Genomic DNA, 12,848 nt, shown 5'->3' on the forward strand with positions numbered 1-12,848 from the left:
GCGTACGCAAGCCCGCCCAGGGTGAGAGAGGACAAGAGAGCAGGAATGTGAGGATGGAGGAGGAGAGCTTTGAAAACGCTGCCCTCGCTGAAAGGCGGGCCGCGACGAGTTGATCCGTCACGCTGTTGAGCCATCAAGGTGCCGCCAGATGTCATGATGTCAATACAAATGAACCGCAACCAGCAGCGCAGCGACCACATGCTGTGCCGGTGGCAACAGGGGGCATCCGCGCTGGCAGGAATTACTTGAGAAGTACGTAGTTCCAGCGCGTTCAGCGGCCCGCGCGCAAATTTACAGCGGCTAGTCATCCGCTGAAAGTGTCTCAAGTCTTTGTGCTCTTGTGGGTCCGCCAGGCACTTGAGTCTGGATCGTTTTGAGCACGGCAGCAGGTCTCTAGCACCTTCCATCTAAGCCACAGTGGCGCTTTATCCACTAAGGGCCCTTGATCTTCGCCTTCGCCGATTGACTCGAGTCCACCTCATACGCTCATCGTCCCCATATAACGTTACTTCAACTCTCCCAACCGGAGAACCAGACTTGTCCCGTCACACAGACCTGCAATAGTCACCAGACTCACCACGTTGGAACGCACCCGAATCCCTTCTGGATAATTGAATTAGCGCAGCCGCCAAGCACATTTCGTTCTTCTTCATACCGCATCCTCGCCGCCTTCGCGATCTCGTTAGTCCCCCGTCTTTCACCATGTCTGACTGGGACCAAGTCACCAAGATTGGCAGCAAGACCCGTGGTCCTGGTGCCTCGCAGCGCGAGACTGTCATCCGTGGCAAGAGTGCTTTGAACGCTGCCGCACGAAGCGGCGCTGTTGTCGGCACCGAGAAGAAGTATGCTTCTTCCAACGCTGTACGTAACCATACTCTGCCATGGTCCGCGCGGACCATTGGCGCAACATGACACCGCGGCTGCCTTGAGGCTTCACCTTGTCATGGACAAGTCATATACGCGGTGACTCCGCTCAAGTAGTGTAACTAAAAGTCGCATGGAACAGGCTGCCGGTGCTGAGGGTCAGCGCTTGACCAAGGTCGACCGATCCGACGACATTATCAAGCCCAACACTGTTGGCAAGCTGGTGGGCGACACCATCTCCGCCGCACGACTAAAGATGGAGCCCAAGATGACACAAAAGGATCTCGCGACCCGATGCAACACCACACAGGGCATTGTTGCCGACTTTGAACGAGGATCTGCCGCTCCCGATCAAAAGGTCCTCGCGAGCATGGAGCGTGTGCTGAACGTCAAATTGCGTGGCGCCGACATTGGCGCTCCCAAGTTTCCTAACAAGAAGTAACGACATAATTCTTGACGGGCCAGAGAAGCAAGTAATAAAAAAAAGATAAATTAAATGTTTATCCACGACGTCAATTATAGCGAATGGCTGGGGCATCTGAGTTTGAATCGTTTGAATCCTTGATTGAACCGGGTCCGGGAACACGGGGTTCCGGAGGCAACGTGGGAGCCTATAGACTGGGTATAGAGCGAGCAGAAGAGAAAAATATCCGCATCAAAGGAAATTGACCAACTAAACATACGTTTCTGCCCTGAGCCACGTAACCCGCTTGGCAAGCGGACTGTGCACTCGGTTTCGCTGCAGTCGTAACGGTTCACGGCGACAGTCATGCCAGCTGGCAACGGCCGGTTTTTTATTTTTGTGGCCAGTTCCTAGAGCCATTGGTCTTGTCGTGAAACAAACAGCTTCTCTCGCAATCCACAAAATGGAGAGCACCCTTGCCTTACCGTGACAGTTCTCAAGCATCACCCATCACCATGGACACGACAATCAACACGCCTGAACCCGTCAAGCCACCGTCCAACGGCTTTTCATCGACAACTTCCCAACAAGACATGCGGACTCCTTTCAAAGTTGTCCCGGACAGAAACGGCTGCCGATCAGTCAAATCCATTGTCGCCTGGCTAGAGTCCTCCTCCAATAGTCAGCCATGGTCCCCACGAACGAACACCGTTGACATGACACGCGATCTCTCCGCAGGCTCTGTATCAACTTTCCATGAGTTCCAGAGCCGCAGCCACAGTGCTTCTGGGGCAAGCGATGTCGAAGATTACTCGTTGACATTTCTCAAGTACAAGAACTACTTCACAAACGCGCCCCTAGTGAGGTGCCTGGACCCCGAGAAGCCACCGTCATCGGAACATCAGAGACCAAACATTTCGATAGTCGGCTCTTCTTCTCGGCCATCAGCACCCGACGTTTCAAGAGGGCCACAAGACGGCTCGAGGCACAGTAGGAAGGGGTCTGAAGCCAGAGAGCACGACGCCGCAATGACGAAGTCGGGTGGCCGTGAAGTAGTTCCATTCATCCAGCGAGATCCGGAAGAGGTGGGGACGTTTTAGGATAACGTCCGCTCTTACCTGGCCATCTCGGATGACGAGCTCGAACGTGCACCTCCTGAGCGAAATGGAAATGGCCAGGGATCGGTGGCAGACGAATCCAGTTTCAGGTTAGGTCCGATGCCATGGCGGTCAAGAGGCTTGCTAGTGTAGTCGCTGAAGCGCTGACCTTGAAAACACGCTCCTAGTTTAGACAATCCAGAGCGACGATAGTCACGTCTTCCCAAAGGAGGCACAGTCAGGCGCTGTCATCCCTGGAGCGAGCCATGTCGGACTTGGATGATTTCTTTGAAGGAGACGACAAACAACAAGTCACGAATACTGGCTCCGCAAAGTTTGGCTTAGGTGCTACCCTAGGCTGAATCGAACACAACGAGGGTATATTGGACATTGGAAGATTTTGTATCCATTCTGAATAGTCATTGACGTTTACGGAAAGAGCAAGGTGAGTCGCCGTGGTGCCCATTTGATCAAGGGCCTCGTGTTACAAGGCACAATCACGTCCAGGGTGAAGTTGCCGTATTCCATTCGATACTTTTAATCCGCGCAGCCGTGCGCGTCTATTTCATTATGCTCATAGATGTCGACCTGACAGACATGCTCTACGAAGACACCTTTGCGCGATACTTGGTTGCCGCCTGGTCGAACAAGGCGCTTTTTCCCTCCAAATCAACCAGCAATGCATGATTGGGGTCGGCCTTTTTGAGTGACCTGCTCCGATTAGTACCACAAACTAAAGACCAATGAAATGAGATTCCTGAAGAATGATGGACGTACGCAGCATACTCGGATGCATCTCTGCCGGAAATTACAGTCAAAACCAGCATATTCGCAATGGCTTCAATGTACTCCGGGTCCTTCTTCAAGGCCTGCTCCAGCGCGACTTGTGCTTCCTCCAAGCGACCGAGATGTAGTTCGCAGACGGCCTGTGAGACGAGACTCCGTATCGAAGTCGTTGAGGGAGCTTGGGCGAGCTCCTCGTAGACGTAGAATGCTTGCTGGTACTTCTCACCGCCCTACGACCCCGTCAGCTTCACGCGGCTTTCGTCTCGGGGGAAAAGACGTCGCCACCAACCACTCTCAGTCCAACCCAGGACTCGGCAAGATTCACCAACAAGCTGTCTTGTGCCCATCTTCTGGCGGCGGTAACTTCCTTGATCGCGAGGTCGGTTCGATTGTGCTGAAGATGGATCTGGACAATCAAGGCGACAGCCTCCACTACCTCGTCGTGTCAGCTTTTCCGTTCAATCAATGACTCGAGCGCTCCCAAAAACAACATACGGCTTCCTTGGTGTTGTGACAACAGGGCGACGGCCTCCTCCGACTTGCCAGCAGCCTGCAGGACAGTCCCGCCTATAACTTGGACCGTGACATTGTCAGCCGCCGCTGAGGCCAGCCTCTCCACGGTCGCCAGCGCAGCATTGGTGTTTCCCAGACTATATTCGGCGTAGGCACCCACGACTTCAAGATCCGGCACCGTTTCGCCCTTGATCTCTGCGAGGACATCCTCGGCTTGGCCGAGTGCGATGCGAGCCCGCAGGACTAGGACGCGCGCGGGGAGAGCATTGTCGGCAGAGAAGGACGAGGTATCGAAATCGACCACTTCCTGGTATTGGCCCTGGTGGAAATGGTTGTGAATGTTGATCAATTCACCTTCTGCGGAATAGGGATCCATGACAGCGTCTTGTGATTTTGTTGTCTGTTCCCAGGCTGGCGAGAGGGACATGCATTGTTGGCCTTGCCAACTTTCCATGGCGACTCGCCCAATGAATGTGAGCTAACTGCTTTTGGACATTACGCCAGTGCCGCCGCAGCGCGTACCCCCGGAGGCACGACCTCGGAGTCTTCCAGGATTTCATATGGACGGATTAGCCTTTTGTACAAGAACGGTCCCGAAATAGAGCAGGGTGAGTTGATTCATGTTTTTCCATCGTTATTTGTACACGCCCATGACTTGCACTCTACATCACGTTGTAGTTACTCTCCCGGTTCTTCTATCCTCGGGCTTACAGCGGCGCTGCGGACAACCTGTTCAGGATAATTGCGGGGCCTCCGTCAAGGCTCAGACTGCACGCCCGGGAATCGAGGCACCAAAGGTCGTAGCGGATCCGGCCTCCCCTCAGCATCCAATCAAGCACGGCCGTTTACCCTAGTTTCCCACAAAGCGAGAAATCACCAAAACCTACCAAATTTCCATTTCGGCCGGGGAACTTTGCATCACCAAACCACCGCAGCAACGACACCGCACAACGTCGTCAAGATGGTAGGTCCTCAATTCTTCCCGACTCCCCAAGCTCAACACGCCCGAGTGACGAGGTGATTTGATTTATCGATCGGTCGGTACGAGATACGCCACCGCCGCACGACGACAGCTTTTTCGCCTCGCCCGGCCGCTGAACCCTCGTCTTTATTTACGCAGCGAGGCGGGAGGACGGCGCTTCCCATCAGCGGCTGGCACTGCCGTCTTTTGCACGCGGAATACAAAATTTCACCAAACCTTGGAATTCTCCCGACACCTGTCGTCGCGCGCACCGGTGGCATCCCGTGTCACCTGCCTCTGGAGAATGGCGACTCGTCTAGACGTGGGCGGCACTTTGCGGACGACAGCGGCTGACGTTTTGTTTTCTGCGACTAGGTCAACATTCCCAAGACCCGAAACACCTACTGCAAGGGCAAGGAGTGCCGCAGGCACACCCAGCACAAGGTGACGCAGTACAAGGCCGGCAAGGCCTCGTTGTTCGCCCAGGGCAAGCGCCGGTATGACCGAAAGCAGGAAGGTTACGGTGGTCAGACGAAGCCCGTTTTCCACAAGAAGGCCAAGACCACCAAGAAGGTCGTCCTGAGGTTGGAGTGCGTCAAGTGCAAGACCAAGTGCCAGTTGGCCCTGAAGCGATGCAAGCACTTCGAGTTGGGGTACGTTTTTTTTTCTTTTTTTCTTTTCCGAACTTTGACGCGACTGCTTCACAACGCGGGATGCGGACAACAGACATGCTGACAGTGGGAAAAAAAAAGTGGTGACAAGAAGACAAAGGGTGCGGCTCTGGTGTTCTAGGTGCATTGTGTGGGGGTTGACTCAATTTCTCGTGGTTATCCTTGCGGCATTTGGGGCTATCATGGACGCTGGCGAAAGGAGAGTACATGTCCTCAGTTTTTTGGGGGAGGACAGGGTTGCTCGTAGGGAATGGGTGAGGAGAGAAAAAAACAGAGCATTCTTCATGTCAAGGGTTCGGGATCGAGGCGCGAGCGTTGGCGAAAATCCATGTGATGAATTTTAAAGCCAATGTGAGGACCAACCGCCACGAAGGTCCGTTTGCGGTGCAGTCACGACCATTCACCCGTCGCGACGCATTTGAACAAGCCACGCCTTCTCCTGCCCAAGTCATATCCCTGACAGCGCTTGCTCCATGTCGGTCTATCGCAACGTCAAAGCAAACCCGTCTACACGGGAACCCATTCTAGAATCCCTCACCCAGCAAAATCGTCCTGCCACCGCCATACCACAAGGTGCCGCTCCTGGCGTCCAAGCCCTTCTCGTGGCCGACGACCCATTCACCAATGTACTCGGCGTGCTTGTTATCCCACACGTCCTTCTCCAACCACTGGTTAATGTCCTCGATGGCCTTGACCCAGACGGCCCTCTTCTCGGCCGTATCGTGATCGGCCCCGTCCAAGAAGCGACCCAGCGTGACGTGCGCACTGGGCACCTGATAGCGCGAGCCGACGTGCAGCCCAGCCTCGTGGACCTTGTCAAAGAGATCCCGCCGCAAGTGGTGGTACGTATACCCGTCGCCCTGGGTGACCGCGTCGGGCGGCGCGTCGGGAGCAGTCGGCGGCGGCGACAGCGGCTCCTCGCCAGACGCGGGCACAAAGGACACGGCAACGGCAGACGTGTCATAGCACACCATGGGCTTCACGAGCCGCGCGCGATGGAGACGGGTGTAGGACGCAATGTCGGCGACGCGGGGCCCCAGGGCAGACACCAGCTCCCCGATCTCGCGGGAGGTCTTGGAGAAGGCCACCTCCAGGGCGGTCATGTGCATCCGGTGCGTCGGCATCAGCCACATGCCTACACGCGCGTGTATACGAGGTCAGCCAGGCGGCCAGGCAGCCAGGTCCGCACGGCGAAGCTGACGGACGGGAGCAGAAACGAACCGGGCGCAGCTTTGCTCAGCAAGTCCTGCAGCTTGGCGGCCAGGCGGACGACGTGATCTGGCGGCCTCGCCCAAAACACCAAGCAGCTCCGCTCGTCTGTGAAGCCGGGCTCGACGCCTGGCCGCTCCAGCCGCAGCAAGGTCTGGTCGATCGCGAGGCCCTTGAAGTCGGAGGCGAGGAATGCCTCCCTCTGCTGGGCATTCCGCCGCGTGCGGTGCACCGAGTAGAGCAGCTGCATCTCGGCCTGCAGAAACGCCCGGTCAGTCGTGCTCGGATGTTTCTTGGTTCTCGGGCAAGCGCTCGTCAACAGACCGGGTCATCGCGGCAGGCGGCGATCAGGGCAGAGTAAGGGTTCTCTTCGGGCTGGAGGGCAATCCCAGAGAGACGCTGCAGCCTGGTGCTTGCGTCGTCTTCCTGTTCACAGCCCATGAGGACTGCGGCAGCCAAGTCGAGGTCGTAGGATGCACCTCTGCTGGCGACTCGGTTGGTTGTGAATTGGGCGCGTGAGAAGGTGGCGCAGAGCAAACAAACCGTCCGACCCCTCGAGTGCTGTTGAATGAAGAGGGCCAGGCGTTGGGGTCGACGCAGATCTGTATACAATTGCGCCTAACCCTAGTATTGATGCGTAATAGTTATTCTTCGGCTCATCCCCCAACCCCAACCTCAACCCCAACCCTAGTGCATAGCTGTTTCAGCAAAGTCTGTCATGCTATTGCTGTTGATATAGAAGAAGGGCTAGTTTCTAGCTATAAATTCCTCAACTTACAACACTCAGTTAGAGGATATTGAGTACAGCTATATTTCTAGCTTTTACGTAGGTCTCCATAATATTACCTACTTATAACTACTCGCTTATTCAAACAGTTGCATTCTTATAAGCTGAGAATTAAGCATTGGCAAGACTCTTAACTGTCGATTTGCGTGTCCCATCTGCACGGGTCAAAGTTGGTCAAAGTTCTCCTCTTGGAGTTGAAGCCTTGCGTGCCGTTTTGGAGGGGCTTTTTTTTACAATTACAAACATCACGAGCAACCCGCTTTGCTTTTCCAGCCTCAACTTTGCTCCTGGCCTTTGCTTCAAACCATTGCAGCACCTGTTTCTTCATCCCTAGCTCCCCGTCGTGCGCTGACTTCTATTTTCAACCCACCTGCAACATGAAGTTTTTCAGCATCATGTCCGTTGCTTTCGCCGGCGTCGGTCTCGCCGCAGATTTAAGTAGATTCGCGGCCATCTGGTCGACAAGGAACGAGAAAAGGGAGGGCAAGACCGCCATTGTGGACGCCGTGCCCAGTTTGCCAATGTCAACAGGATGCCAATGGGGCCTTGGCCAGAAAAACTAGCGTCATGCCGCTTGGTAGCCTGCAGAGACCGACTCTTGTAGCCTAGGATAGAGAATCGTGATTTCGTCCTCTTTGCCTCGGATGTAGGCTCGAATTTTTCTCTTCTGCTCCATTACCCTTGTCGTTTTTCCATTTTCTGTCTCGGGGTGTGCAAAGAGGTAGACTTACACACGAGAACGAGTACGGTTTACGTCCGTAGTGGCCACGTATTAGGTACACCCAAGACTCGTATCTTCTGTCCGTTGTCCCTGCAAGGTGCCCGTGTCTTGAGCAGTTTAGTTCCCTCGCGCTGTTGTAGCGTCGCGAGGCGTTGTATCGCTAGACACATGGTCTGTCGCGCACTTGCCATGAGTGGCCCTTTGGACATTGGCCTTTTTCGAAGGGCGGCCTTTGGAGCGGTCCAGAATTCTCCAATTCAGAAACTGTGTCGTAGCAGCTTCGGGGCCACCCATGAGCGTTTGAGTAACGTGTCGCCTCCCCAACTGTACTACGGTTGAAGTAGAATCATGACGTCTAGTTTTCCACCAAACCCAGCTAGGACGCCGACTGCTTTCTAGATTTTGAAAAAAGGCGAAGCCGTGTCTGCATCACAGCTTCTCCAATCTTGATTTCGGCACCGCAACCTCGACGAGGCTCGGCCCCCCCTCGGCGCGGTGCCCCGCCTCCAATTCAACAATCTGGCAGTCCTCGACGGCGACACCACTCGCAAACTGGGAGACGACAAAGTCCAAGGTGGTCCCAGGGGCCCCTAACGCCACCATGGGCGCGTGCCACGTCCCGGGCGCATACGTCACGGCCTGCGCGTCCGTGGCCACAAAGGCCCTGAGCGCCTTGAGGTGCGGCAACCCCCTGCCGGGCAAGCCGTCGGCCTCGGGGGCGGGCAGGTGCCGATCGGCCCCGCTGGGAGGCAGACTGGGCGCCACGACGACGAGGTAGCGCCGTGCCGAGGAGGCGACGGGAGCAAAGGTCTGCGTGGTGAAGGGGTGCCGCTCGAGCAGGCGCACGGTGAACTTGTCGTGGGTGGCGCTGAGGGGGGACAGGCCACGGGCCGAGCATACAAACATGCTCATGACGGCGTCGGCCCTCCCGCTGGGGGACTGGCCGTAGAGGTTCCTGACGCGGCTGACGTTGCGGTATTGGATGGCGAAGCCTTGGTTTGCGGACACGGCGTTGGCGGGGAGCGACGCCGAGCGCGACGAGAACGCGGATGGGTGGACGTCAGGCCGCGGGTTGCTGATGACGTCGCCGTACGGCTGGAATGCCTCCTCGGTGAGGGCCGCGGCCGCGACTTGGATAGCAGCGTCGACTTGCATCGTCGTCGCGCCCATGGCGGCGGTCTGGGAGACCCCTCGGTGTGTGGGATTTTCGATGCCTCGTCCGCCAGAGTCCTTGTCCATCGCCTCCGCGGTAGATGGACGCAGGTCAGGGCTTCAGCACAAAGGCTCAAGTGTACAAAGAGTCGTGGTGGATGAAACGGACCAGATTGAGCCATCGACTCGGGATGAAGAGAGGTTGGGGAGCGGCGGTGTGCGGGGCGCCGGTCCCCGAGTCGGGAGTCGGGACTGCCTTAAAGACCCCGCCCCGCGCCTTCTCTCTCTCTCTCTAACTCTCCCCTTGAAAAATTCTGCCTTCCCTGCACTTATTAAGGGGCCGCTAGGAAGGCAGGCTTTATAAGGCTACTAATAAGGCATTTAGCGCTATAGCCTTAATATAGCCTTAATAGTAATAAGTAATAGTAAATATTTACTTACTATAGACTTTTTAGAGAGTTTATTTTTACTTATTATATGTGATGGACTGGCCCTATTGGGCCATAGCGGGTGGCAGCCGCAGTCATCCCGGTGGTGTGCCGGACCCCTTGACTGACCGTTGAGTCAAAAGGGTACGTATTGAACAAGCTGTCTATAATCTGGCACACTATATAGGTCCTGCACGGGCTTGTCCCCCTATTGCGCATTGCAGTGCAGCGCATCTATTGCAGCGCATCTATTAAGGTCGAGCATAGCTCAGACCATGATATAGCCCCCTTCTGTGCCTCCTATACCTCGCACCCCCCAAGGGTGGCCGGTAGCCCTTGTGAGCCCAGGTGTTGAGTATCCCTTGCACTCTCTTTTTGTGCGGCTTGAACCTGCGACCCTAGGAAGCTTATTTAAATGTAATAGACTGACCCTATTGGGCTATAGCGGGTGCCAGCTGCAGTCATCCCGGTGGTGTGCCGGACCCCTTAACTGACCGTTGAGTCAAAAGGGTACGTATTGAACAAGCTGTCTACAGCTTGCTCAATCTGGCACTATATAGGTTAGGTCCTGCACGGGCTTGTCCCCCTATTGCGCATTGCAGTGCAGCGCATTTATTAAGGTTAAGCATAGCTCAGACTATAATATTATATTAAGTTATTTATTAACTTACTAAACTACTAATTGCTTTTATAGCTAAAGTAATATAAAGTTATATTAGCTTACTAATAAATAGTAGCTAATTATAAAAAGTTTTCTACTTAATAAGTAAGCTTTATATTTTTAATTTCTAAATAAAGTTTTTCTTCTACTTTTTTCTTACTTTTTTATTTCTTAGCTTTTAAAAAGTAAGTAGAGATAAATACTTAGCTTTAAAAGTAAAAAAAAGCTTAACTAGTAGTAAAAAGTAATATATTCTTCTTTATTTACTAATAAAGAAGAGAGCTTAAATAACTCTACTTTTTTTCTTCTTTTTAAAGTTTTTTTAGCTATAAATAGCTATATATAAATAGTATAATATTAGCTTACTTAATACTTTAACTAAAGTAAAGACTAGCTTTAAGAAAGTATTAAATATATTATTTATTTATTTATCTCTCTCTCTTTCTTTTTAACTTTTCTCTTAAAAAATTCTACTTTTTCTATACTTATTAAAAGACTACTAGAAAGATAAGCTTTATAAAGCTATTAATAAAGTATTTAATACTATAGCTTTAATATAGCTTTAATAATAATAAGTAATAGTAAATATTTACTTACTATAGACTTTTTAAAGAGTTTATTTTTACTTATTATATTAAGTTATTTATTAACTTATTAAACTACTAGTTATTTTTATAGCTAAAGTAATATAAAGTTATATTAACTTACTAATAAATAATAACTAATTATAAAAAGTTTTCTACTTAATAAGTAAGCTTTATACTTTTAATTTTTAAATAAAGTTTTTCTTCTGCTTTTTTTTTACTTTTTTATTTCTTAGCTTTTAAAGAGTAAGTATAATAAACTAGCTTTATTAAGATATAGTAAGTACTAGCTATAGTTATCTTAGTAGTATATTAAACCTTCTTAACTATTAACTATTAAGTTAAAAAAGTATATATTAAATAAGCTACTTATAGCTTACTTAATTTAGTACTATATAAATTATATAGTATAAGTTTATATTCTCTATTTATTCTCTATATATCGTACTTATTATATTTATTATATTATATCTTTAAAGTTAAGTATAGCTTAAACTATAATATAGCTCTCTTTTATGCTTTTTATACTTTATACTCTTTAAGAGTAGTAGTAGCCTTTATAAGCTTAAGTTAAGTATTTTTTATACTCTCTCTTTTTATATAGCTTAAACTTATAACTTTAGAAAGCTTATTTAAATATAATAAACTAGCTTTATTAAGCTATAGTAAGTACTAACTATAGTTATTTTAGTAGTATATTAAACTCTCTTAACTACTAACTATTAAGTTAAAAAAGTATATATTAAATAAGCTGCTTATAGCTTACTTAATTTAGTACTATATAAATTATATAGTATAAGCTTATATTCTCTATTTATTCTTTATATATAGTACTTATTATATTTATTATATTATATCTTTAAAGTTAAGTATAGCTTAAATTATAATAGTAAGTAGAGGTAAGTACTTAGCTTTAAAAGTAAGAAAAAGCTTAACTAGTAGTAAAAAGAAATATATTTTTCTCTATTTACTAATAAAGAAGAGAGCTTAAATAACTCTACTTTTTTTCTTCTTTTTAAAGTTTTTTTAGCTATAAGTAGCTATATATAAATAGTATAATATTAGCCTACTATTAAGAACTAGCCTTACAAGCTACTATATATAAGTATTACTAGTATTAACTATAAACTTAAGGAGAGAAAAGAGGGAAAAAAGAAGCTCTCTGTTTTCTCTTTTCTACTTATAATATATATATAGATTTAATATATATTTAAAGTATATTTAATAAAGTACTAATATAGTGCTTTATATCTACTTAAGCTTATAGCTTAAGTTTATTATATACTCTTCTTTTAGTAGGTTTATTTATATTACTACTATATAGTAAAAGTAGATATATAGTACTAATTTCTCTAGCAACTATATATCTCTACTTTATATTTTTTATATATAGTATATACTTAATATACTTCTACTTTATAAATAGTTTAGCAACTTTATACTACTTATTTTTATTATTTTTTTTTTAATATATATTATCAATACTTTTTTTATATAACTAAAAACTTTTATCTTTAAAGATTGCTGCTACTATATATACCTCTCTTTTTATTTTGCTTTTATTTTGCTTCTACTGCTCTAAGTACTATATAGTTTATACTATATAGCTAATTTAGTTTTAGCTAGACTACTGCTAGTATACTCTCTTTTCTGCTTCTACTACGTTTACTATAATACTTTAATACTTACTATATAAGTAAGTATACTATAGAAAGTAACTTTAATAATAATAACTTCTTTAATAAAGAGAAAGTTTTAGAAATATATATACTATATTAATATAAACTTATTAATACTAGCTCTACTAGTTATATTTCTAGCTTTACTATAGCTTATAAGTAGTACTATAAAACCTATAAAAAGTATATTTAAAAGGTATACTTTTATACTTTAAACTTTAAGCTATATTACTAATAAAAGAAAATATAGTAAATTATAAATACTAATAAGTATATTATATTTACTATATATAAAAAGTTAAGTAAAAGCTTTAATATATATACTAAATTTT

General features: G+C 48.1%; 6 protein-coding genes across 6 annotated transcripts; 3 read left to right on the forward strand and 3 right to left on the reverse strand.

Annotated features, from left to right (window-relative positions):
• Positions 1–702: 702 nt before the first annotated feature.
• On the forward strand, positions 703–1,306 carry MAM_03123 (Multiprotein-bridging factor 1; the record flags this gene model as incomplete). Its single annotated transcript, XM_040821922.1, has 2 exons — positions 703–861; positions 1,007–1,306. 2 exons carry the CDS (start codon positions 703–705, stop codon positions 1,304–1,306), a joined length of 459 nt encoding a protein of 152 aa, XP_040680491.1.
• Positions 1,307–1,782: 476 nt separating this feature from the next.
• On the forward strand, positions 1,783–2,367 carry MAM_03124 (uncharacterized protein; the record flags this gene model as incomplete). Its single annotated transcript, XM_040821923.1, has 1 exon — positions 1,783–2,367. The coding sequence occupies one exon, from the start codon at positions 1,783–1,785 to the stop codon at positions 2,365–2,367; it is 585 nt and encodes a 194-aa protein (XP_040680492.1).
• Positions 2,368–2,966: 599 nt separating this feature from the next.
• MAM_03125 (coatomer subunit epsilon) lies at positions 2,967–4,039 on the reverse strand (the record flags this gene model as incomplete). The annotated part of the gene is made up of 4 exons (XM_040821924.1): positions 2,967–3,075; positions 3,142–3,380; positions 3,440–3,582; positions 3,646–4,039. The coding sequence occupies 4 exons, from the start codon at positions 4,037–4,039 to the stop codon at positions 2,967–2,969; spliced, it is 885 nt and encodes a 294-aa protein (XP_040680493.1).
• A 585-nt stretch (positions 4,040–4,624) lies between these two features.
• Positions 4,625–5,416, forward strand: MAM_03126 (Ribosomal protein L44e; the record flags this gene model as incomplete). Its single annotated transcript, XM_040821925.1, has 3 exons — positions 4,625–4,627; positions 5,000–5,277; positions 5,377–5,416. The coding sequence occupies 3 exons, from the start codon at positions 4,625–4,627 to the stop codon at positions 5,414–5,416; spliced, it is 321 nt and encodes a 106-aa protein (XP_040680494.1).
• A 403-nt stretch (positions 5,417–5,819) lies between these two features.
• Positions 5,820–6,945, reverse strand: MAM_03127 (RNA ligase/cyclic nucleotide phosphodiesterase; the record flags this gene model as incomplete). The annotated part of the gene is made up of 3 exons (XM_040821926.1): positions 5,820–6,430; positions 6,517–6,760; positions 6,829–6,945. The coding sequence occupies 3 exons, from the start codon at positions 6,943–6,945 to the stop codon at positions 5,820–5,822; spliced, it is 972 nt and encodes a 323-aa protein (XP_040680495.1).
• A 1,496-nt stretch (positions 6,946–8,441) lies between these two features.
• MAM_03128 (Ureidoglycolate hydrolase) lies at positions 8,442–9,182 on the reverse strand (the record flags this gene model as incomplete). Its single annotated transcript, XM_040821927.1, has 1 exon — positions 8,442–9,182. One exon carries the CDS (start codon positions 9,180–9,182, stop codon positions 8,442–8,444), a length of 741 nt encoding a protein of 246 aa, XP_040680496.1.
• Between the last annotated feature and the right edge of the window lie 3,666 nt (positions 9,183–12,848).

This window comes from Metarhizium album, assembly GCF_000804445.1.
Source record: "Metarhizium album ARSEF 1941 chromosome Unknown scaffold_5, whole genome shotgun sequence".
NCBI lineage: Eukaryota > Fungi > Ascomycota > Sordariomycetes > Hypocreales > Clavicipitaceae > Metarhizium > Metarhizium album.